The following is a 24,241-nucleotide window of genomic DNA, read 5'->3' as shown; positions in this document are numbered from 1 at the left end:
AGCAGAATACGTATTCTTCTCAAATGCACATGGAACAGTCTTCAAAATAGACTATATGCTGCAACATAAAACCTGTCTCAATAGAACTAAAAATTTGAAGTCATACGAAGTATGTTTTCTGACCACAATGGAACTTGTGAAAGAAATTTGGGAAATACACAGATACATGGAAATTATTTTCAAGTATATAATTGCCTAAAAATCCTAAGGAATCTACAAAAAAAAAAAAAGCTACTAAAACTTAAGTGAGTATAGCAAGACTTCAGATACAAGGCCAGTATGCAAAAATTAAATTCCTGTATCTAGCAATAAATAATTAAATTGAAATACCATTTACAATTGCATAAAATATGGATTTTCTAGGCATAAATTTGACAAAAGGTATTCCGGCCTATACAATGAAAAGTATAAAACATTACTAACAGAGGGCTTCCCTGACGGCACAGAGGTTAAGAATCCGCCTGCGGGCTTCCCTGGTGGCGCAGTGGTTGAGAATCCACCTCCCGATGCAGGGGACACGGGTTCGTGCCCCGGTCCGGGAAGATCCCACATGCCGCGGAGCAACTAAGCCCGTGAGCCATGACTACTGAGCCTGCGCCCTAGAGCCTGTGCTCCGCAACGGGAGAGGCCACAACAGTGAGAGGCCCGCCTAGCACACACACGAAAAAAAAAAAAAGAATCCGCCTGCCAATGCAGGGGGTATGGGTTCGGGCCCTGGTCCGGGAAGATGCCACATGCCGTGGAGCACCTACACCCGTGTGCCACAATCACTGATCCTGCGCTCTAGAGCCCGTGAGCCACAACTACTGAAGCCCGCGCGCCTAGAGCCTGTGCTCTGCAACAAGAGAAGCCACCGCAATGAGAAGCCCACGAACCACAACGAAGAGTAGCCCCCGCTCGCCACAACTAGAAAAAGCCCGTGCGCAGCAACGAAGACCCAACGCAGCCATAAATAAATAAATAAAAATTTATAAAAACAAAGAAACACTTAAAAAAATAAATAAAACATTACTGACAGAAATCAAAATTACTTAAAAATACATACTAGTTCTTGGATCAGAAGACTCAGTTGTCAGATTTCCTCAAATTGGTCTGTAACTTCATGAGAATCTCAATGAAAATCCCAATAGCTTTTTTATTTTGGAGAAATCAGCACCAACTTAACATTTTTGAGAGCCCACAAAATTCTCAGCACTCAGGTCCAGGATAAGAATGATTGGGGAAAAAAATAAGAGTATGAATAAGACCCCCAAACTTCAAGCATTCTGGCTATCATATAATTAAAGTGGAGATTTTATTGTTTTGTTTTTCTTAAGATCTTTGTTCACTAGCTTCCCCTTCCCTTACACTGGACTCCCTAAGGATTGTTAAAAAACAAAACTCAACATAGTAAATAAAAAAATCTAATTGGCTTTATGCAACAATTCATGAATGGCGCAGCGCACCCCATCCAGCAAGTAGAGAGGAGCTCCAGGGAGCCGCACAAACAGAAGACTTAAAGGCAGAAAGAGGGTGGCAACGAGGGAAGAGCAAATTACTTCATTTTTCTTTGGGTGATGGGGTCTAGACAGGCTGATTAATTCATTAGTGCCGACTAGGAAATTCCAGACTGACTTTAATATTACATCCTGCCAGAGATTGAAACTGGAATAAGTTTAGGTAGTAAGTTTCAGTTTGGGGATGATGTGGGCTTAGCACAAGTGACTCCATTTTGGGCCTTTTATCTTCCCTTTAACGGATTGTATATATCCTCTAAGTTTCTCCACTAGATTGTGACAACTGAAAACTGTCGTTTGCCACCTGGTTCTACAAGGATGAAGTCAGTAGCCACTGCAGTCGTTGACCTTCAACACCTCCAGAAAGGAGTTCAGGGCTGAGATCAGGATGAGGTACCCTGTGCTCTGGGGAAAACTGGCAGAAAAGGACTTCAGATAATTAGATACTTCCAGGTGAAAATTTTTATGAACCCAAACTCTTGCATCTTCCCACATTAAGAAAAGCAGTAAAACCATTAAATCTCTTCTGACTAGCAGCAACCTTCTAGGGAGATGCGTGCTTGACTACATATGCGCACTTGGACCAAAATCATCTACCCACCGACCTCGCCCCCCGCCCCACCTTTTCAGAGCACGTCCTCAGCGCTGAGAGAGGTGTCCCAGGGCATAGCCCTCAGTGAGTCCCCAAATAAAACAGAACCACAGCTCTCACGGTGTGGGTTTTCTCCAGTGGTCAACTGTAACCCTCCGAAGGTCAGGGCATTTTGCCTTTAGGTGTGTCCATCTCCGCCCCTCCCAGATCCTACCAGGTACTTGACGGGCATCGGGCCACCGCTGTAAAATGGGGCCATGTGTTCTGGGGCCTAAATCAGTAGGACCTCCAGAGCCACCAATCAGCAAATTGTGGAAACTCGGTGACAACTGAGTGCTTCCCTCTCCGGTTGCAGTTTAAAGGAGGCGAGGCGCGGGCCCCCACACTACACACCTGTTCAACCCCCAATGGAAATACCGTAGAAGCTGACCCCCAAGGCCAGTCCTTCCCGACCTTTGCAAGTGAGTGGGGTCGGGAGTGACCGGGCGGCCCCGCCCCCCACGCCGGCCGCCCGCACGGAGCACGCGCGGCCCGCGGGCCGGAGGTCAGCTCGGGCCGCCCTCTGCCTCGGCCACCGCGGCGTCCAGCGGCCGGGTTGTGACGCGCGGGGCGACCGGCGGGGCGGGGCGGGGCGGGGCGACCGGCGGGGCGGGGGGCGGCGCGGCGCGGCGCGGTGTGGGCGCGCACGCGCGTGAGCGCGCGCCCGTGGGTGAGCCGGACTCGGCGCTCGCACCCCCTTCGGCCGCGGCCCGGCGCCCGCTCCGCCTTCCGCTTCCGACGCGCGGTCGGTGGAGCCGGTGTATGTGCGGCAATAACATGTCGGCCCCGCTGCCCGCCATCGTGCCCGCCGTCCGGAAGGCCACCGCCGTGGTGAGTGCGGCGCTGGGGGCCTCGCGAGGGGTCGCGTCGCGGGCCGGTGGGCGGCGGGCCGGGGCTGGGACGGGGCGTTCGGTTCGGGGGGATCCGGGGGGCTCGGGCGGGGTGGTGGGCGCCGCCCGGCCGGGCTGTGTGCGGAGGGCGCGGGCGGGCGGGCGGCCCCGAGGCCCAGAGCCCCCGGCCCCGCATCCCCCGTGCCCTGCGCGCGGATCCGCCCCGGGACCCCGGAGGCACCCGTTTGAGCGGACGGCGCCCCAACTCCAGGTGGCTCTGGAGCACGTTGCTGCCTTGTCTGTGCATGAGGGAGATGCCTTGATTGTGTCACCTTGCACCCCTGTCCTCAGTTAAAGAAGTTTGAACATTTAGTGTCCTTTTCGATCAGAGGTGCTGTTCCTTAGGAAACTTGTGCGTGAGGATCTCAAACTTACTTTTAGCCGCCGGAAGCTCCCTTTTGGGATGGAGAAATTCTGCCGTACGCGTGAGAACTTTCATGGTTTGACCTGAAAGAGACAAAACGATTTTTCTTGGAGTGTGATCATTTGCCCAGAAGCCTGTCTAACCGGGACCTCTTTAAGTGCTAAAGCCCCACGTTAATTATCTTAGGAGCTGCGCGGAGAGACGTGAAGTGCTTTTGCCCCTTACGCGAGGTCTGTAGAGATTAACTTGCTGAAGGTAGTGTTCTGTGATTCCGGCCTCCACCTTAACTGGGGCTCTGGAGTGTGTAACATTCCGCTGGGCTTATTTAGGCATTGCTTACTCATTGTTCCTCTTTCGTTCTAGGTGATTTTCCTTCATGGATTGGGAGACACGGGGTAGGTACCATTGTTAGTACCCTAATGAAACGGGTCATGCAACTCTACACGAGCAAAGAATTCTAGATTGTATAAAAATAGATTGATAGTCATATTTCGTACAGTCCAGTCATGAGATAGAATCCTTTCTTTTTTTGAAAACCCCCAGAACTTTCCCCTCATCCCCTTATTTTGTCATTCTTCACCTCCTGTGTCTGGAACATATTAAAACTGCAAACTCCTCCTTGAGTTTCCGTGGGTAGTGTATACCAGAGATGGGAGGTATGTTTGTAGAGATGCAAGTGAGAGCTTTCCAGAGGAGGTAAAATTTCAGGGCAGGTTGAGAAGAGCTAGTTGATTTTGATGAGTGAGATGATAGCAATGTGAACATTTTGAATGAGAGCTCCGATGTTCCCGTAAAAGAAAGAAATCAGTTGAAGCGCAGGGGATGCAGCTCAAGGATTTGTTTGGAGGTTTATCACACACGTTCTGTTGTGCTAACTGTAGCCACATGGTTTATCTTTCACTCAGTCTCTTTCTATTTTGAGAGCTTTTTAAAATTTAAATCAGTGGTTATCTGTTTGAAACTTCGATCAAATGGTTGTTATAACATTGTTACAAAATTGAAGAATTGAAGGAAAAGTGAAGATAAATAAATTTTGATAAGATAGCCAAGAAACGATTACATCTTTGCAAGGAGGCACTGAGCCAGATTAATTCTTAAAAGTGATTCCTAATATCCTTTTATGCCTCCCAAGTAAAGGTACATGACACATGCCTTGCATGGAGTTATGGGAAAGGTTAGAGGACTGTTTCTGGCCATCAGGTAGTCCTATGAAAAGGACAGACTTACTTTACTATTTATTTATTTATTTTACTAAACAGAGGTTTTAGAGGAGCTCTGTTTTATCACCAAACCCTTCTTGATGCTGAGACTCAGGGAGGATCTTGCTCACCTGTAACTTTCCCAATAAAGAGAGCCTCAAGGTCTGAAGAATCAGTCCAGAGGGTAAAAGGTTCAGTTGTAGAAAGATTCTCTGTGGACCCCAGTTTAGCCAGATTCTTTAGACCAAAGTTAAGAGTGAAAGTGATGAAAAAAATGAACAATGTGATATTAAAAACACCAAGAGCAGCCATGACATCTTGACTAAGAATTAAGTTTATATAAAGAATTAGAGGTCTCCAGTTCTGGCAGTATTTACTTTGGGGGATGGCACCAAAGAAAGCTGACACTAGATTGCTTCCATGAGCACATGATGAAATTCAGAACCAGCCGATCTGACAAGTGGCAATTCAGTGTTTGAGATACTTTTTGGAGAACTAAAGTTCTTTTGTCAGGTTAACGTAGAGGATGATGGGGATTAAGCCACTCAGCTATGAAAATGGGTAGCTTTGCCTTTCTTGGTTAGGGTTCTTTTTTACAGGACCAGCCAAGGTGCACTGTCTGGTAACTTGGGTCTTGCAGTCTGTGTTCTCATGAAAAGTCTCTGATGGCCAAATAAGATTGGGGGACCCTGTATAATTCTATATTTTCTCAATTCTAACATGTCATTTCCCCCACATTTTTATGTTACTGAGATGGGTATTCATCTTACGATATGTGTGTTTATTGTGGTGGTGATTTTTTTTTTTCTATAAAAGACTTTTTTTCAGTGGTGCCACTTAGATTATATCTTAGTGTCTAGGAAATATGATATGGCATCTTCTCCTCTAGAAGATTTACTGGGTATGCACTAGCATGTTTAAAGCTCTGAAAAGTTCTGCAGGAAACACATCTGACCACAAAATTGTTTCTACGTATAACATGTGTAATAAAATGTGTTAGTTCAAACTATATTGCATAAGATCAGTTTTCCTTCCAAAATAAAAACAGCTTGTCTTATGTTACATTTGTCTTGTAAAAGAAATTCAAATGCAAAATATGCTTGAGAAGAGAGTGAAAAACAGTTGAACAACCCAGAGATACATGTTTATTTTTGATAGCATTTTAAAACTTTTATTTTGAAATGCTTTCAAATGTATAGAAGAGTTGCAAGAATAAAACAGATTCCTCAAAACCTTCTACTCAGATTCACTGATCTCTATCGAATATGTTACTGTGTTTGCCGAAACTTGGGAGAGTAAATTGCCGACGCCATGATTTTTGATTTCCAGACTTCAACATGTATCTCCTAAGAACAAGCAGAGCCTCTTACGTAACCACAGAAAATTACCATATTCAGGAGATGCAGCGCCATTTAACATTGTTATCCGGTCTAGCCTGTCGTCTAACAGACCTTGGCAGCTGCCCCAGTCGTGTCCTTTGCAGTAATCCCGTCCGCCCGCACTTCCATCCCAGCCGCCCTGTGCTGAGCTGCTGCAGCTCTCCAGTCTCTTTTAATCTGGAACACTCCCTCAGCTCTTCTTTGGCGTTCGTGACATGAACGTTTCTGCAGGGATCAGGCTGGTCCCTCCATTTAGGTTTGTTTGACATTTCCTCACGATGACGTTCAGCTTGTGCATTTTTGGTACAAACACCGTGTACGTGGTGCGGCCTGTTCGTTGCGTCACGTCAGGAGGCAGGTGGGACCGTCCGCCCCATCACTGATGCCGACCTGGATCACACGATAAAGGTGGTCTCTTTCTTCCTCTGGGTCTCTCTACGGCACCTGTTCTTCCTGTGTAGGTAGGGTGAGTCGTGGGGACATGCAAATCGTGCATCAGACTTTCACCTGATATTTTTAGCGTCTGCGGATGATTTTTGCTGGAGTAGGTTGTTACTGTGATGTGATTTTCTAATCCTGCCACTCCTTTGATGTCTGTTAGCTCGCCCCTCCCCACTTGTGTAGTTTGGACTCGTAGAGTTACCTGTGGCTTACATTCCCTCGTTGTTGTTATGTAAAATTTTTAACTACTTCTTTTAAAAGAACTTCAGATTTACATGAAAGTTGCAGAAAAATAGTATTTAGAGGTCCCCTTCTACCTGTCACTCAGATTACGCAGTTGTTAACATTTCCTACATGCTTGAGAATAAGTTGCAGACATGTTGCCTCATGACTACATAGAGCTTCAGTGTGTGTTTTGTAAGTACAAGGACACGGCCACGTAGCCATGGTGTGACCAGCAGTCAGGCCGTTAACATTGCTCTGAAGCTACCATCACATCCACCAGCCCCACTTGGGTTTCCCTGCGTTGACCCAGTGGTGTCCTTTATGGGTCCAGGATCTCAAGTTAGATTGAGCTGTCACATCTCCTGAGGCTCCTTCAGTCCTGAGCAGTCCATTTTCTTGTCTTTGGTGACCTTGACACTTTTCCCCTATGGGCCAGTTCCTAGGTAGGATGTCCCTCAATTTGGGTTTGTGTGACGTCTCCCTTTCTGCAGGGACACCGCAGAGGTTGCTGTGGTGGTCCTGGGACCACACTGTGTTGACTTCTGTGCCGTTGCTGACAATAATACTATGTTTCATTATCTGGTTAAGGTAGTGTCTGCCAGGTTTCTCCGCAGTGAAATTAATAAATATAATTGCACTTAAAAAGTGTTCTGTGGGGAGATACTTTGATTGTATGAAAATATCTGTTTCTCACCAATTTTTCACCTGTGGATTTAGCACCCATTAACAGTTGCTATCTGGATCTGTTATTGTGATGGTTGCCAAATAATGATCTTTTAAAAAATTCCTTCATTTGGTATTTTTTCGTTGGCAGTCTACAGTATTATTTTCAATCCTCTCCTTATTTGACCTCTCAGTAAGAGCTGACCCACTTAACCACTTCTGCCTTTGAAACTTTGTAAACTGTTACAGTCTCGGCCTAGAAAAATCTCACACAGATGGGCAATTCAGACCCAGGGACGCCTGGAAGATGCGGAGGGGAGGGAGGGGTTTCCACGAAGAGGGCCCGGCTTTCTCCTTCCCGCTCCCCTTCGTCAGAGCTGTGCTTTCCGCTGTCACGGTCAGCCGTGAGGGGAGGGGGTGTTCCCGTGCATGAAGCATGACTATGGGTGGGGCACCTGGGGGGAGAGGCAGGTCCCAACCTGCACTGCTGGCCCAGAACCGCCAGAGCTGAAGCCGGCTTTCTCGCGGAATTACGCGTACGGGAAGGGGGACGACTAGGAAAAGCCCTGTGCTGTTGGGCTGGAATCGAGGAGCTGGTGTCATCTCGGGCTTGTTAACAGCTTCCCAGACGGTACCACATTTTTGAAAACAATTGGACTGAATGAACTGTTTGAGGCCACACTTCTAGATAGAGACAGAGTTGGGGCTAGAACCCAAGATTCCTACTCGTTTATTATTTACTAAATTATTTTCCTTTATTGCTTGTGCTTTTGGCTTCACGTCTAAAAAACCATTGCCAAGTCCAAGGTCACAAAGATTTTCGCATGTTTTCTTCTAGGAGTTTTATAGTTTGATCTCCTACGTTTAGGTCTTTGCTATATTTTGAGTTAATTTTTGTAGGAGTCTAACTTTATCCTACATGTGGGTTGCATGTGGGTTTCCACTTATTCCAGTTACTTTTGTTGAAAAGACTATTCCTTCCCCATTGATTTGTTTTGGCACCCTGTTCAGAAATAAACTGACCATAAATGTGAGGGTTTATTTCTGTGTTCTCAAATCTATTTCATCGATTTGTATGTCTTTTCAGTGTCACAGTCTTTATTGCTGTTGCTTTGTAGTAACTTGAAATTGGGAAGTGTGAGTCCTCCGACAATATTTTTTTTTTTCAATATCGGCTATTCTGGGTCTCTTGAGTGTCCAAATGAATTTTAGAGTTAGCTTGTCAGTTTCTGCAAAGCCAGCTGTGAGTAGAGATTGCATTGACTGTGGATCCTTTGGGGGAGCACTTCCATTTTAAGAATATTAAGTCTTCCAGAATGCGAGATGTCCATTATATAGATCTTCTTTCAGTTCTTTCAACATGTTTTGTACTTTTCACACTAAGTCTCACATACACACACACACACACACACATGAACCCTCATGGAAACACACATAGGCACATGCATGCACCCATATATAACTTCTAGAATAGTGCCTGGCTCAGTGTCAGTGTTACATAAGTGTTAATGTTCATAATGTTATTAATTTTTCTGTATTTGCTTAACACTTTGGGGGAAGGTGGATTTAAATAGAGAAGTAGTTAATAGAAAAGCATTTAACATTTATTTCAAAACTATTTAATCCAAAAAGGTCTTAAGTTAACTTTATTTTACCCTCTAATAGAGGTAATATGGGGAAAGTATCAGGTGTAATGTCAAGTGTAAAGATGTAGGGCGCTGTATGTATGTATAGTATGATCCCACTCTTGTAAAATCTGTATCTATTTCTCAAGTGATATGCATGGAAAAACTTGGAAGGAAATACGTAGAAAGAATAACTGTTTATTTCTGGCCAGAAGGATTTTGATGATGTCTCATATTCTGTTTTGAACATATATATGTACATATATGCATAAGGAGAGAACGCTAATTAAAGTTATTAGCTTCTTTTTTTTTTGGTTGTATTGGATCTTCACTGCTGTGTGCAGGCTTTCTCTAGTTGGGGCGAGCGGGGGCTACTCTTCGTTGCGGTGTGCGGGCTTCTCATTGCGGTGGCTTCTCTTGCTGCGGAGCACGGGCTGTAGGCGCGCGGGCTTCAGTAGTTGCGGCACGTGGGTTCAGCAGTTGTGGCTCGTGGGCTCAGCAGTTGTGGCTCGCGGGCTCTAGAGCGCAGGCTGAGAAGTTGTGGCGCACGGGCTTAGTTGCTCCGCGGCATGTGGGATCTTCCTGGACCAGGGCTCGAACCCGTGTCCCCTGCATTGGCACGCAGATTCTTAACCACTGCGCCACCAGAGAAGTCCCATAAGGTTGTTATTTTTAATGGTACAGTAAGCATGGAGAACTATCAGACAGCTGCTTTACTTTACTCCTGGGGATTTTTTTCTTTATGGAAAATGAATTATATCATCTGTCTTGCCTACTTTGTTAGGCACATTGTGGGGAGGTTATACAGAGATTTTTAAAATGTATTTTATAAATTATAAAGCCCAGTGACGTATATGAAAGAGAAAACACTGCTCTTCAGGGATCATGAGAGATCATTTTTATCCACAGGTAAAGCTGAAATCATAAGCTTTGGGTTGTTTCTAGGTTGGTAGTGGTCTTTTAAGGGGTTGAAATTTACCCTCACAGATTTACTCTTCTGTTATTAACTTACTGGAATTTAAAGCATTATCTAATGGCATTATTCATATGGTTTCTCCACCAGGCATGGGTGGGCAGAAGCCTTTGCAGGTATCAGAAGCGCCCACATCAAATACATCTGCCCGCACGCGTAAGTATTTTCAGTTTTCAGGCTTGGGATTCAGAGTCTGGAGAGGAACAATCGTGATAGCTTTACTTTTCCAGCGAAGCATTTGAATATAATTAATTTTTATCATTTAAATGTTCGGCTTCAAAATAAAGATTAGTAAGTTCTGTAAAACTAAAATGTGTCCCGGTTACGTTGAATTTTTTTCTTATCTTTTTTGTTGATAAATTTAACATAATGCTCTCTTGGAGATCAGTTGAACTCACAGCCAGAAAAATTTTTGTAGACATACAAGCGCCTGTTAAGTTCTCAGGACATCCGTGAGCTGTCTCTGAAGGGGATTTACCTATCAGGTTTGGGAGAAATCTCTACTACCTTGAAAACACGCCTAAATTTGATCAGTTAGAGGCAATGTGATGCCGCATGGAAAGAACACAGACTCTGGAGACTGTTAAGTTTGGTTTTGAATTCTGAAAACATTTGTGGGTGTCAGAGAGAAACTAGTAAGTTTTGAGCAAACTCAGAAAATCACTAAGATGAACAAGTCTTAGGTCAAAGTGTGCCGAGAAGAAATAGCCATGGAGAAACAGGTGGGGTGAGATACATGCTGATAGGTTAGTAATTCATCCTCGGAAGTGGTTGTAGCAGCAGAGTCGATAAATGTGAAAGAGGAAAAATATGAGGTTACGTAAGAAAACATTCCCTCCTCTTTTTATCCTGAAAGGGTTGCTGTGTCCTTATTAATCTGACTCATGCCAGAGACAGAATTTTTTTTTTGTCTCTATTGGAGTATATTGCTTTACAATGGTGTGTTAGTTTAGTTTCTGCTTTATAACAAAGTGAATCAGCTGTACGTATACATATATCCCCATGTCCCCTCCCTCTTGCGTCTCCCTCCCAGCCTCCCTACCCCAGCCCTCTAGGTGGTCACAGAGCACCGAGCTGATCTCCCCGTGCTATGCGGCTGCTTCCCATTAGCTATCTATTTTACATTTGGTAGTGTATATATGTCCATGCCACTCTCTCACTTCGTCCCAGCCTCCCCTTTCCCCCACCGTGTCCTCAAGTCTGTTCTCTACGTCTGCAAGACAGAATTTTTGATGGTGTTGGAATTTCTGCTCTGTTATTGGCTCCAAGATTGGATTTAGCTTAAGGCTATTTCCCAACCTAGGGAAGTTTATGTTCTCATGGAAATTTTACTAAGATTTTATGACCTCTAAGGTAGACTTGTTTCATGAGTCAGGAGGATGGTGGTGAGATGTAGTTAGAGTGTGTTTGTTTTTCTTTCCTTTTGTACCTAGCTGCATGCAGGCTGTCATCACAGAATTGAGCTGGGTATAATGGACACTTAGGCAAGACTTACATTTCCCCTATTTATTTAGAGGTCTGTTAAACAAGCAGGTACGTAGCTAAGAACTAGAAAATAAGCAAAAATGTAATCTGAGCCTGTGGGAATTGATGCCACCATGTCTGTGCAGTAAGTTGCTTGTATCCTTAGCCCCTTGGTCAGAGTCTCAGAAATTTCCATCTGTCTTGGTTAGTGTTTTCCTTCTCGTGTCCGGTTTGAAAGTATCAAGTAAAGATGTTGAAGGAGGGAGATATTGTTTATTCGCCAAGCTTAGTCCATTCCAGCTGTGGCTCTGTCTTGAGAACCATTTGGAGGGTGTGGAGAACAGAATTGTGCAGGTATACGTGCAGTGAAGCAGCTCATTCGTTCAAATCGTAGCATTCAATTTTGTGAGAGCCTCGAGTAATCATCTTCAGTTGATGGAATTTATCAGGTTTTGTACTTCGGTATATTATGCTTATTTTCCCTTTTCTTTTTCTTCCCCACGTAGACCGGTTATGCCTGTAACATTAAATATGAACATGGCCATGCCTTCTTGGTAAGTAAGACTTCACTTATTCAATAAGAACTTTTTACTTATACTTTTTTTTTAATCAAAAGTGCTTTTGCATATAGCAGTTTTTAATTATTTTTAAGTTACAAAGTTATATAAATTTAACCTTTATTCGACTATTTCAAGTTTTATATGTTAGATTTGGGGAAAACTTAAGGAGCTGCACCAACAGGTAGAGAAACAGGAGAGAGTGGGTGGATAGATACACGGTAGAGAACATCTCTTACTGCTTGATAAACCTTTGTTGATTTCAGTAACCAAACGTGTGGACACGCCCGCGTGGCATCCTCTCTGGGGAAGCCACGGCCTCTCCGCCTCCCGCCTTCTTGCCTTCCTGGAGAGCCAGTTTTTAAGGAAACCACTTCCTGTTGAGCCCTCTCAAGACATTCATGATGTCAGGCATTCCCTGGGTGCTTTACAGTCAGTTCTTTGCTCTCTGAGCCACTTCCAGACCATGCTTTCCTCCTGCTGCTCTGAGACTCTGCATCAGGTCTGTTCAGAACTGATGACTTTGACACCTGATTCCTATTTTCCTTTCCCCTCTAGCTCCTGCCACCGTCTTACCTTTCGGGTGACTAGGGGATCCAGTGTCAATGACCCATTCAGAGCCTTGACCGGCTTGTCCCTTCCTGGACTCTTCTCTTCCCGCTGACGTTTTCCTCTCTCAACTTCAGGCACCCACAGCATCCCCTGGGCTTTGTCGTCTGGAACGGTTCCACCTCTGAAGGCACGTACTTCAGAGCTGACCATCAGGCGTAGTTGTTCCTCCTGTGAGCTTGCTTCCCGTCTCTGCGCTGCCTGGCGAGGCCTCGTGGGGACCCCAGCCTGTCGCCACCTCGTCCTCTGCTTGTTCCCACTCGCCTCTAACCCACCCTGCACCTTCGTTTTTATCTACTGGATGTTCCTGGGCACCTTTTACAGGTTCCTGCCTACCTTGACCTTTGATTCTCCCACCTTCCCTCTCTGGCAAAATTCCTGTCCAGAAGCAAGATTCCTACCTCACGTTGCTCGAGACCATAGTGGAAGCGCCCAGTGGGTAGCGAGGTGGTCGGGGCCAAAGGAGGGCCGCCCAGCCTCTGCTTTGAGGTCACTGCGGTGCGTGGTGACAGGTTTTGCAGAATGTGGATGGAGGTGGCCTGTGTGCGCTAGGTGTGGGCCGCGCCCCGTGCGCAGGTGCCGTGGCGACGTGGCTCTTCCCAGACGGCTGACTTACGATGCACTCGGAGGGAAGCGAGGGGCTGGAGTTCATTCCAAAGATCTTAGGGCTGTGGTTTGAGACTCCTGTGTGGGTGTCAGGTTGGACTAGGTCATTCTTCAGGTGTTTCTACCTTAAAATTATGTGGTACTGTGACTGTTTAATAGAATCTGTATCTAGTTGGTGTGAAGGGAACTTACAGGATGTCACATTCACGCATTTAAGTTGTCCATTTGGCCTCCAGAGACAGTTTTTTTTGTTTTTAATATTTATTTATTTATTTATTTTGGCTGCGCTGGGGCTTAGTTGTGGCACGTGGAATCTTTTAGTTGCGGCATGCAGACTTCTTAGTTGCGGCATGTGGGATCTAGTTCCCCGACCAGGGATCGAACCCAGGCCCCCTGCATTGGGAGCGCGGAGTCTTACCCGCTCGACCACCAGGGAAGTCCCCAGAGACAGTTTAATTTGAGTTTAATGTTCTAGAGAATATCTTTGGTTAGCCTTTTTTCTCTAAAATTACCATCTTATCAAGAGTAGATATTCTTAGAATTGAATGATTCTTTTAGAATTTTGCCTTATTTTCCAGGTTTGACATTATTGGGCTTTCACCAGATTCACAGGAAGATGAAACTGGAATTAAACAGGCAGCAGAAAGTGGTAAGTAAGAAAAGTTTTATAGTAGATTCGATCGTGGTATTGTTGTTGATGAAATACTACGAAGCTATTTCAGCTCAGGTGGTGCTGTCCTTCCTTTCTGATGGCTCACCGTCTTGTTGGACTCGTTAATTATGGTCCGTGGAGGTGAGGTGGACGCGGAGGAACAGCATTCGTCAGACCTGAGTGCTGTCGCATGCGTCGTTTTGCCTTCATTGACGTAGGCAAATGGAGAAAACCGCAGCGTGTTTGATGGCTGTGGCCAGTTATTGTCATTAAAGAGATTTCAAGTAAGGACAAAGATAAGGCTACAAATGATGTCATGATATATAATGAAAATTATGGTAATAGTTAGTTTTAGTGAGGGGCCCCTGCTCGAACACTGCTGGACCTGCCAAGGCGATTCCTGTAAATCATCTCACTGGGCACTCGTGTAACAGTATTAGCTCTGCTTTACCGGGTCTCCAGTCACGTCCTCGCTTATGAACATGGTAACTCCGCTTACTTGTGGGGTGAAAGCATAAAGAACGCTAACTTATCGGGAGAAGTCTGGTTTTAGCCCATGCACAGAAGCACGTGTGTCTTTGACACGTATGTGCTGCAACACTGACAAGTAGACAGCGCGGTGGCCAGGCCGGCCTCCCTCATGACCTGGGTGGTGACGCGGTGGCCTCGATGCAACAGGCCTGGCTGTGAGGCGTTCGTTACAGACGCGAGGTGCTAGGTACCCAGGGAACCCTGCACGGTCTTCCTATTTTTACGTTTGTTGGAAATTTTCAAAAATCGTTTAAAACCCCAAAACGGTAGGTAGGTTCCTTATTAAAAATCTTTTTATTTTTTAGAAGAACTCTTAACTTTAAAACAGGGAAGATGCATCCAAAACATATTGGATATTAAGGAATGTCAAACCAAGGACTCTGACTTTTAGGATCATCAAAAAGTAGATCAAAGCTACACTCCTAGAGCTAGGATTTTGTCAGAATATAATAGGTGGTAGAGCTCGTGTCGGGTCTGGGGGTGAGTTGTCAGACCCTGGGAACATAGGGAGGGTGGACCTTGTGGAGCAGACGGCCAGGCCCAGCGGGTTGCAGGGTGAAAGTCCCTTCCCCGGGTAGGGTTGGCCTGTGGCATTCTTTGTGTCTGACGTGATGTCTGATTGGAGAGAATCGGGTTGAGACCCAGAGTTAGGAAAGAGGGGTGTCTCCATTTGGGGCCGGGAAGATGTGCCCACGAACAAAGAAGAAAGGGCTCGGGGTGCGTCCAGGGCTTGGAATCGGGACCAGTCGCTCCACAGCTGACTGCGGTCACCGTGCGTGGTTTAACTTTATCTCAGCGCTTGGTGTAGCCAGAGGAGTGAAGGCGAAATGGAGGGAAAGTGGCCCCGGCTCCCCGCCCCTCCCCAGCGCAGGGCTGCTGCTGTCTACTCTGCATCTCCTTTCCCGCCCAGGCCCTGCGGTTCCCCCTCAATAAAGCCTCGGGCTTCTCAACGAGGCTTTCATCTCTTTACTCCTCTCCTCTTCTCTAGCCTGTTTCCCACATGCTCATCGGGGTACCCCTTGCTTTTCAGGCTATTCTAACTAAGAACCAAATTTATACAAAAAGAAAAAAACATTTAATTTGGGCTTTGGGGTTTTTGCTGTGTTCTAATAAAAGCAGGTTTTAGGTTTTTGGTAAAAAGGAAAAATAAAGTTGGAAAGTTTCGTCTTAAGAAGGTGAAACTTACAAGTATGTCAAAAATGAGAGGAGATAAATTTGTAAAAGGTGCAGTTATCCCCAAAACATAGTATTATAAAGAAAAAGGAAAGTCTAGGAGTTAATCAAGTAATACAGTTAATGATGCGTGTCAGAGTATTTTGCAGAAACAAAAGAATTCATTTGATTTTTCTCCCGCGTTGTTTACTGGCTATAGGGAAAAGTATACTGTCTTTTTTTTTTTTTTTTTTTTAATAATATAGTGAACTGTTTAAACACCGTCAGTCACAAACCATGTAAACTACTTAACTACCTACGATTTAAAAATAACAGCTTTTAGGTACAAATGCCTATGGTTCATTGAAGAGAAAGAACTGTAAAATGTATATGAGCAGAATGGAGCGTGGATAAAGGACTATCCGTATCCATCTGTTGATGAGAGAGAAAACTTGTTTACAGATTATGCAACAAATAACGGAACAGTTTACGTAACAGCTGCAAAATCTGCGTTTTTGAAAATCCATTCCAGTTTTATATTTTAATAGAGTGCTCCAAGTTTTTCACTTGTTTCGACCTTTAATATACTCTGTGCTTTTCTGTGATTAATTTTTTTCCTATTTAAATTATATCAGTGGGTTTAACTTTGAAAGTATTGGTGATTTAACTTTTATGTTATTTTTAGTAAAAGCTTTGATAGACCAAGAGGTGAAGAATGGCATTCCTTCTCACAGAATTATTTTGGGAGGATTTTCTCAGGTAAGATAAAAGTCTGGGTGAGATGTCAGCATCATCAGTATATTTATCTAGAAGTCTGTAGTTTCAGTCCCTTTTCTATGGAGGAGTCCTGTTTTTAGAAGAGGTTATAGAGTCTGATATATTCCTTACTGTTAATGCTGCATTAAGTTTGAATGGACCGGAAATAATGATCGATTAATTAGAGAGTATATCATGCTCTTTTCCTTCTTTGGTTTTCTCTCTTCAGTGATAGCCTTCACCCTATAGATTATGTCTTGAAAGTCACTTTATTAAGGAAACTGATTGGAACCTGGAATGTATTTTTCTCAGACAACTAGTACACGTGCAGTTCGGTCTGAGTTAACTAACACTCTGTACCTCTCTGAACAAAACTCTGCCTGAACGCAGGTGTAAGTCCCCGTCCCAGGAGAAGACGAGCAATGGAATAATCAGGTCGGAGAAGGGAGAATTCCTTCCCTCTGTTTGTCACAGATTCCCAGCGGTCGAGCCCGGCGGACTCCCTGTAATCGCGGTGGGGTGAGAGCGGGGTCGGGAGACCCCAGTGCCGGGGGCTGCGCCGGCCGCTTCCTGACCTCCACTGCGTCTGTCCTGGCTCCTGGGTCGGGGGTGCTTCAGCCTCACCCCGTGTTCAAGGACCCCTCAGTGGCTCCCGTTCTTGAGCAGATGGTGGTCGCCCTTGGGAGGGGGGCAAAGTCAGTCTTGGAAACATCACCCTGTCCTCTTCCCTCTTCTTGTCGTGTAGGATAAGTTTTAGATGAAAGTATATGATGTGTATTTTCGGCATCTTTCTTCTCTTTCTGTACTTTTCCTTCTACCTTCCATACTTTTTCTACAGTTACATCATACCGAGTTTACACCTTAGTTTCAGCTCATCACCTGTTTGCCATGTCACTCACCCCAGACTGCCCCAGCTGCCAGGCTGTAAACCCTCTGGGTCAGCAATTGAGTGTCCAGACTACCTGAGTGAGGGCGGTGTCCGAATTACGGAGTCATTTAGAAGTTAGAATTCAGTAGAAACCCAGGTCGTCGATATAATACAGTAAAAAGACGTGTTATTGATTTGGTATGTGTCGAAACTCACAGGTAATATACGTTGTACTACACACTGTGACATAAATGTGGGTACAAGAATGAATGCTTCATTTAGACAGAGTCTGTCTATGAGACTCGTTGCAGAAACCAACTCCTAACCCCTTACGTGAGAAAGAGTAAGTTACGAGTCGGGGGTCACATCACGGAGGCCACGGATGAGAATGTAGCAAGGCCCCGGGAGGCCCTGGGACTCGGGAAGCCGTCGGGGGCTGTGTCTCACCTGTTTCTCTGCCCGTCCGCTTCACTCGCCTGTCTGTCTGCAGCTGGCCGTCCGCTGCCTGTAGCTTTTCCTGTTCTTGAGTTTACATGGTACAGCTCCAGACACACAGAGAGAGTCTGACGGTCACTGAAGTTCAATTTTAAAATCTCTCGGATGAGAAAGAATCTCAGGTCCTCTGGTGGCCCCCGTGAGCCGTGGGCACGGGTCAGAGGGCACGCAGGCCCTAGGATACGGGTGTTGTGAGCCGGCGGCCAGTACTCCAGAGGTGTCTGCCGCAGGGTCCTTCTCGTGAGCTCTTGTTTTGGAAAGTAATACCAGTTTAAGACCAGATTTGATTTTCTACCTACACCTTTGCTGAGGAGGAGATAGTTAACCCTAGAGGACTTCCACGCCGCCACCGCCGGGGCGTGTGGGTTGGATCCCTGGTTGGGGAACTAAGACCCCACATGATGCATGGTGCAGCCAAAACAAAGAAAATAGTAACTATAAGTGCGCAATGTCCCTACGGCATTGTCAGGGCAGCAGCGGGCTCTGCTTTTGGCTGGTTGGGCAGTCGCTGTGGTCTCACGATGGGCTTCAGCGTGGAGAGTCAGGTCCTTGCGGACACGGCGGGGTGTGCATGTATTTCTCCCAGTTCGCCCATTGTATTGGGCGTCAGCCACCCGCTTTGAGTTTTTGATGAACGGTGTTGATATCAAGAATCACTCCCGTTGCTGCCGGCAGAAGGTGTGTCCCACTGACTTTCCCTGTTGTCTTTCCAGGGAGGAGCTTTATCTCTGTACACGGCACTGACCACACAGCAGAAGCTGGCCGGCGTCACCGCTCTCAGCTGCTGGCTGCCCCTGCGGGCTTCCTTTCCACAGGTGCCTGGCCCACGCCTGCAGCACGGCATCACTGAGCTGAGGGATGGCATTTCATGTTGAGGACACTGTCATGTTATGATTATTAATAAATTTAATTTTTGAAGCAGTTTCAGGTTCACAACAAATTGAGCGGCAAGTACAGAACGTGTCCATATACCAGCGTCCCCGTGCACGCACAGCCCCCGATCAGCGTTCCACAGCACGGGACACATTTGTTATAACCAGTGAACCTACGGTGACACATCAGTGTCACTCAAAGCCTGTAGTCTACATCAGTCATCCTTTTTTAAAAAGAATTGCCTTAGACTTCTGTGATGTACTATTGCTAGGCTTTATCTGTATACTACACTGTCTTTACTGTGGGTTGCATGGAACAGAATAAGAAATGAGTCCTTAAAAAAGGAAAGGAAGAAGGGGAGGGAGAGGGAAGGAGGAAGGAAGTCTTTATTGTCATAAATTCTGTATTTGAAGTCTTTGGTACATTTTAAGATATATATCAAAATTAGGGCGATGTTTCACACATAGAAATGATGTTTTTGAATACTCAGTATGTTCACTGCTTGGTGGCAGAATTTTAGTGTAGAATATAGTTTCTAAATGCTCAACAGTATAAAGCAATATATAGTACCCATGGGGGATATGGATGTTATTTTACTTTCAAATTCATCCTTAAACCTAGGGGTTGTTCTCTTATCACTATATAGTAACCCTTTGGAGTCTTGCACATAGTAAGTGCTGTTTATTAACCTTCTTATTCAAATCAAATAAGAGGGACTTCCCTGGTGGCGCAGTGGTTAAGAATCCGCCTGCCAATGCAGGGGACACGGGTTCAGTCCCTGGTCCAGGAAGATCCCACGTGCCGTGGAGCAGCTAAACCCGTGTGCTCGCTGCAACTAGAGAAAGCCCACGTGCAGCAGCGAAGACCCAATGCGGACAAAAATTAAAGTTAATTAATTAATTAAATACACATTCTTTATAAATAAATAAAATAAGAGCTGCAAAGAATATGACTCAGCTAAAACATACTTCTTGTGTCCTGCCACCCGAACATATGATTAGGATATAATGTGTTTCAAGGAACTGATTCATTAGGAAAACATACAGTACAAGGCAGGGTAATCGTATGTCCTATAAAAGTTTAAAGAAAGAGATGGGGGGATACGGGTGGGAGGAAGATTATTTCTGTGGGCAGATGTAACCTATAACGAGAGCAAGCATATGTTGCACGTGCTTCGCATAATGCTCCATACGCTTGAATAAACAACCCTAGTCCTGTTCTGCTTTTCGCAGGGCCCTATCAGCGGCGTGAATAGAGATATTTCTATCCTTCAGTGCCATGGGGATCTGGATCCTTTAGTTCCCCTAATGTTCGGTTCTCTTACTGCTGAAAGGCTAAAGACATTGGTAAATCCAACCAATGTAACCTTCAAAACCTATGGAGGCATGGTGCACAGTTCATGTCAGCAGGTAAGTGTTTGGAAGCAGTGATTATAGAGACACGTCTGCAACTGTTTGCATGTGATATTTTTAAGATAAATAACATGACTGCTTGGGGATTTAAAGAAGTTAATTAATGAATTCACATTGAACCATAGGTTAGTAGGACTTAGATCAAAGTTTATGCAGCTTAATTCAACAGACATTCACTAATTTCTTATTACATGTAAACACTGTAAATAATTCAAGGACAAAAAACATTTCTTTGTTAAAATCTAAAGTAGATTACTTAAAATGAAAATTTTTAATAGGGAGAAGGATATATATCCAAGTAACTATATAGAAAGCAGAATGTGATATGTGTTATATTAGAAGTTTTTTGTTTTGTTTTGTTTGCGGTACGCGGGCCTCTCACTGCCGCGGCCTCTCCCGTTGCGGAGCACAGGCTCCGGACGCGCAGGCTCAGCGGCCACGGCTCACGGGCCCAGCCGCTCCGCGGCACGTGGGATCCTCCCGGACCGGGGCACGAACCCGCGTCCCCTGCATCGGCAGGCGGACTCCCAACCACTGCGCCACCAGGGAAGCCCTAGAAGATTTTTTTTAAGTACTCTGAAAAACTGAGACGGGTGATCGTAAGAATGAGGGTTGGCAGGATAGGTTTGCAGGCTTGAAAAGGACTAGAATAAAAATCAATAGCTAAGCATCGACACAGTCCAAGTTAACATTTTTTGCAACTGTCAGCCTGGCGAAATCATTTGCTTTGGGACAGAGAAGGCAGGTAGTAATATGACTTACCCAGAAAGACGGGGAACCTGGGATTCTAGGTGTTAACTGAGAACGTAGTTGAGCCCCTGATGATTCACGCGTTGAATCCGGAAAGGGCGACACGCCGGGTACCAGGAGGGAGGGGCTGAGGGTCCAGAGCGGTGGTTGTCAAAGCGCACCCGGCCTCCCCGGAGCTTAACAAACACACAGATGCCAGGACTCCAGACTCGGCGCCTCTGAGTGAGCACACGGAGGCTTCAGGAGCAGACGCAGGTGGCTTCGGGGCAGGAAGGGACAGGAGGCGGGGCTGGAGGAGGCGGGGTCACAGGAGAGCCCGGGGGCCACACGGTGGGTGAGACAGGCCACCACCGTGCCGTGCTTTCTTTCCCGAGTGAGGAAGCGATGCGGGTGCAGGTTCCTGCACGCTCATGTGTGGGTCTGAGAGGCTCAGCTGTGAAGTACTAGGGGTGGCAGCAGGACATGTGTTTGAGGGAAGTGAGAAAGCTGGGCCAGACGCGGTGTCGAGCAGTTTCCTCTGTGGTGGATTCACCTCTGCGTCTCTCCAGGCCTGCCTCGGGGACCTGCTCCCCTCAGCCTCAGCTGGCTGGTTGTGTGCGGATCCTTGGGAAAGGCACGAAGCATTTGGTGCAGTTGACTTAGCATGTCATTCTAATGAGGGAGTGTTAGAAGCTGGGCACGGACGCTTGGTTGACGGCGGCTGTGTATGTACCAACTCTTCTCTGTGTAGTTATCGTCGCTTTTAGACCCCCTTCCCCTCCCCCCCGCCACCCCCAGTGTTTTATTTTGTTCAAGCAGTGCAAATGCAGACCATTTTCATAGGACTTCATAATATATGAGAGTGATCATTGAATTACGATAATAACCATCGTGGGACATGTTTTCTAATTCCTATCGGCGCCTCATTTCTCTTTCACCACTCTTTATGTAATTGTAGTAAAACTGTGGTTTTAGTTAGTGGTATTTAGTGGGGATTTAATTTCTGATTTGTGTGACTGCTTATTAATAATCTCTGTTTTCCAAACAGGAAATGATGGATATCAAGCAGTTCATTGACAAACTCCTACCTCCCGTTGACGGATGTCACTAAGAGGCTTGTGGAGAAGTGCACACCAGCGTCATCGTCGTAGAGTATAAAGATTTTCTGTGCCCGATCTTGAAACTTCCGATGCTTGCAGTGTTAAAATGTTTTGCAAATACACACCAATGACACAGACTAAGTAAATCTCCTCATGGGAAATTTATGATCTTTTAAGTTTCTATGTATGTATTTGCATAACATGATCCAGAATATGTTAGTATTAAAATAGGTGAAGCAGCTAGCTTCTTTCTCTCCTATGTAATTCAGCAAAATAATAAAATACTGCAACCAGATTTTTTATTACATCACTTGAAAATTATTAGTATGCTTAATGAAAACTTGTTCGGGTATAAATGAGCAGTGAAGACATAAAAAGTCTATGCGTGCTGTGACTTAGACTCTGGACTTAATCCCAAATTCCTTAGTCACCATGCAGTATCTGTATTTTTATATATGTGTTCATATGTACTTAATGATTATAATGCATAATAAGAATGAGGTGTTACTACATTATTCCTAATAATAGGGATAATGTTTCTAAGTGTCAATAAAAAGAAATATTGCTGTCTTCGATTAATGGCCCTTTTATTTGGGGGACCAGGTTTTTCTTTCCTGAATATAATTTCTATTTAATACTCTTTTTTTCCTCTCTAGAAATGTGTTCTTTCTTCTTTTTTATCCTTCATAACAGACCAAATATTGCCTACTTGCCATAGATATCTGCTGTCAATACGTGCTGTAATTTGACATTCTGAATCACAGACATGACAGCACTGAAAATGTATTTATACTTGTAGAAAGAAGCCAGACATCCCTTCAAAGTTTCTACACGACTTCTTAAACTGGACCTTTGTCTGCAGATTAGGCCCACAGTTACGCGAATATTCAGTCCAGGTAACGAGAATAATTCTGTGGTTGTATTTTTCTGTAATTAACTGAAAGAATAATTAGGTCATATTCTAGTATGTTCTGAAATATTTAAGACTGATCTTACAAACTGTAATTTCTAAGATGATTTGTTCTAAGATGATTCTCCTCATAGCATAGAGTTTTAGTTTACTTATTTTGCACATACGTTTGAAACCGACTGCTGTAGGAAATGAACAATCCATTTGAAAAATTTGCTTTACTGTTATCTGCCAGTGGACTTATTTGAAATTTTCACTGTAGTCAGAGAGGATCTTTTTAAGTTAGTTTCTGTGCAAACATAAAAGTAGCAATTATTTGATTTTAAATAGATTTCTCAGATTATTGGTTAACATTATTGGAAAACAAGTTTATGGGTAATAAAAGTTAGTCAGAACTCAGTACATATGGTGTAGTTACCACCCAGTTTAATATGTAGCAAAAATGTACGCCTGATATTTCTGAACTGTTGTTAATTTTTCGGCTGTATTCCAACTGACTAGAACACCGTGAGGAACGCGTCTTTATAAATGGGTGCTACTTGATGATGGAAATGATTTTGTATGGAGAGTGTAGGATGTTAATAGTGAAGCCATACGTTTATGTCTGGATTTACAGTTTTTAAACAATCATTTACTAAGTCATTTTGCTTTTATCTTGAAGAATATAAATTGTTGTTTCACTTACACAAATTAGCAAGATCTAATTTATGGCAAGAAATAGTCCATTGAAATGTGCTGTAACGTGGGAAAACGTAAATCTTTTTCACGGTTTCTATCAATGTGAAATAAAATGTAATTCTGACTTTTCTGTGACTGGCTCTTTGGAATATTATTTTTAACACTTGGGTTTCCTTGGAATGGCTGTCTGTAAGGAAAAGGAGGAAAGCGACAGTGTAATCCCAGGAACACACACTGAGAGGGAAGTTCGATGGCGGTGGGGCCCCCGCCTGGCTCTTCTCTGGGGGGGGGCCCCGGCTTCCTATTCCTCAGTGCCACTAACAAGCTGAACACATCTTCAGTTTGATTCTCAGTGTTCGTAACCTACTTAAGTTTGGTGTTTCCCTCTCTTTTCCTTCCATGTACTATTCATGGGATTTTAAAAATTAGTGTCATAAATCCGTTATCCAAGTAGCTTCTTCTCCTTTTATCTCACTGCTGATTTCTAACTTTTCCCAGTAAGGAATCACGTCTGTTCTGCCTCCTAAGCAGTCCTTCAGCCTCTGCTTTTTGTGAGGCCGCTTGTTCCATTTTGGGGTGGCCCTCGTGGTAAGAGAGTTCTGTACTGTAATGCTCTTTTCAACTTCAGCTCTTTTTTAGATGTATCCTTCTTCACAGCAGCATCACATTTCACGTGATAATCTTTGATTTCATCATCCTTTTGAAACTCTTGGTTCACAGTCAGATGTGGTCAGAGTGTGGAATTGTTTACGCCTGTCGACAGGTAACAACAGAGTCTATGTGTGTGAGTCGTTGGGAGGATTGCCTACTACTGAACTCCTTCTTATTGCCACTTTTTAGAAGTAGATACATGACACCCTCCTAACATACCATTTTATTCATAAAATTTACTAAAAAGTGAAAATTTGTTTATTTGTTAAGTTCTTAATATATTCCAGGCAGGCACTGTACTAAGCATTTTAT

At 44.7% G+C, this 24,241-nt stretch overlaps 1 protein-coding gene across 3 annotated transcripts; it reads left to right on the top strand.

Annotated features, from left to right (window-relative positions):
• The first annotated feature begins 2,732 nt into the window (after positions 1-2,732).
• LYPLA1 (lysophospholipase 1) lies at positions 2,733-23,408 on the top strand. Of its 3 annotated transcripts, XR_010837481.1 has the most exons (10): positions 2,733-2,958; positions 3,745-3,776; positions 9,977-10,042; positions 11,857-11,904; positions 13,701-13,771; positions 16,143-16,216; positions 18,290-18,391; positions 19,682-19,858; positions 21,639-21,831; positions 22,490-23,408. XR_010837481.1 is itself a non-coding variant. In XM_059043547.2 (9 exons), exons 1-9 carry the CDS (start codon positions 2,890-2,892, stop codon positions 21,699-21,701), a joined length of 702 nt encoding a protein of 233 aa, XP_058899530.1. In that variant the 5' UTR covers positions 2,733-2,889; the 3' UTR covers positions 21,702-23,408. The 3 variants fall into 3 exon arrangements, 2 of the variants coding, with proteins under 2 accessions (XP_058899530.1, XP_066873530.1); XM_059043547.2 differs by having other exon boundaries at positions 21,639-23,408; XM_067017429.1 differs by lacking the exon at positions 18,290-18,391 and having other exon boundaries at positions 21,639-23,408.
• Positions 23,409-24,241: the final 833 nt, after the last annotated feature.

This window comes from Kogia breviceps, chromosome 17, assembly GCF_026419965.1.
Source record: "Kogia breviceps isolate mKogBre1 chromosome 17, mKogBre1 haplotype 1, whole genome shotgun sequence".
In the NCBI taxonomy this organism is placed as follows: Eukaryota; Metazoa; Chordata; class Mammalia; order Artiodactyla; family Physeteridae; genus Kogia; species Kogia breviceps.
The sequence above is the reverse complement of the archived record's forward strand: the minus strand, read 5'-3'. Positions and strand labels throughout refer to the sequence as shown.

Coding starts and splice junctions, on each gene's coding strand:
- LYPLA1 (XM_059043547.2), top strand. CDS start 2,890: ATGTGCGGCAATAACATGTCGGCCCCGCTGCCCGCCATCGTGCCCGCC. Junction 18,392..19,681: donor TGCGGGCTTCCTTTCCACAG/GTGCCTGGCCCA, acceptor TGCTTTTCGCAG/GGCCCTATCAGCGGCGTGAA. Junction 19,859..21,638: donor TGCACAGTTCATGTCAGCAG/GTAAGTGTTTGG, acceptor TTTTCCAAACAG/GAAATGATGGATATCAAGCA.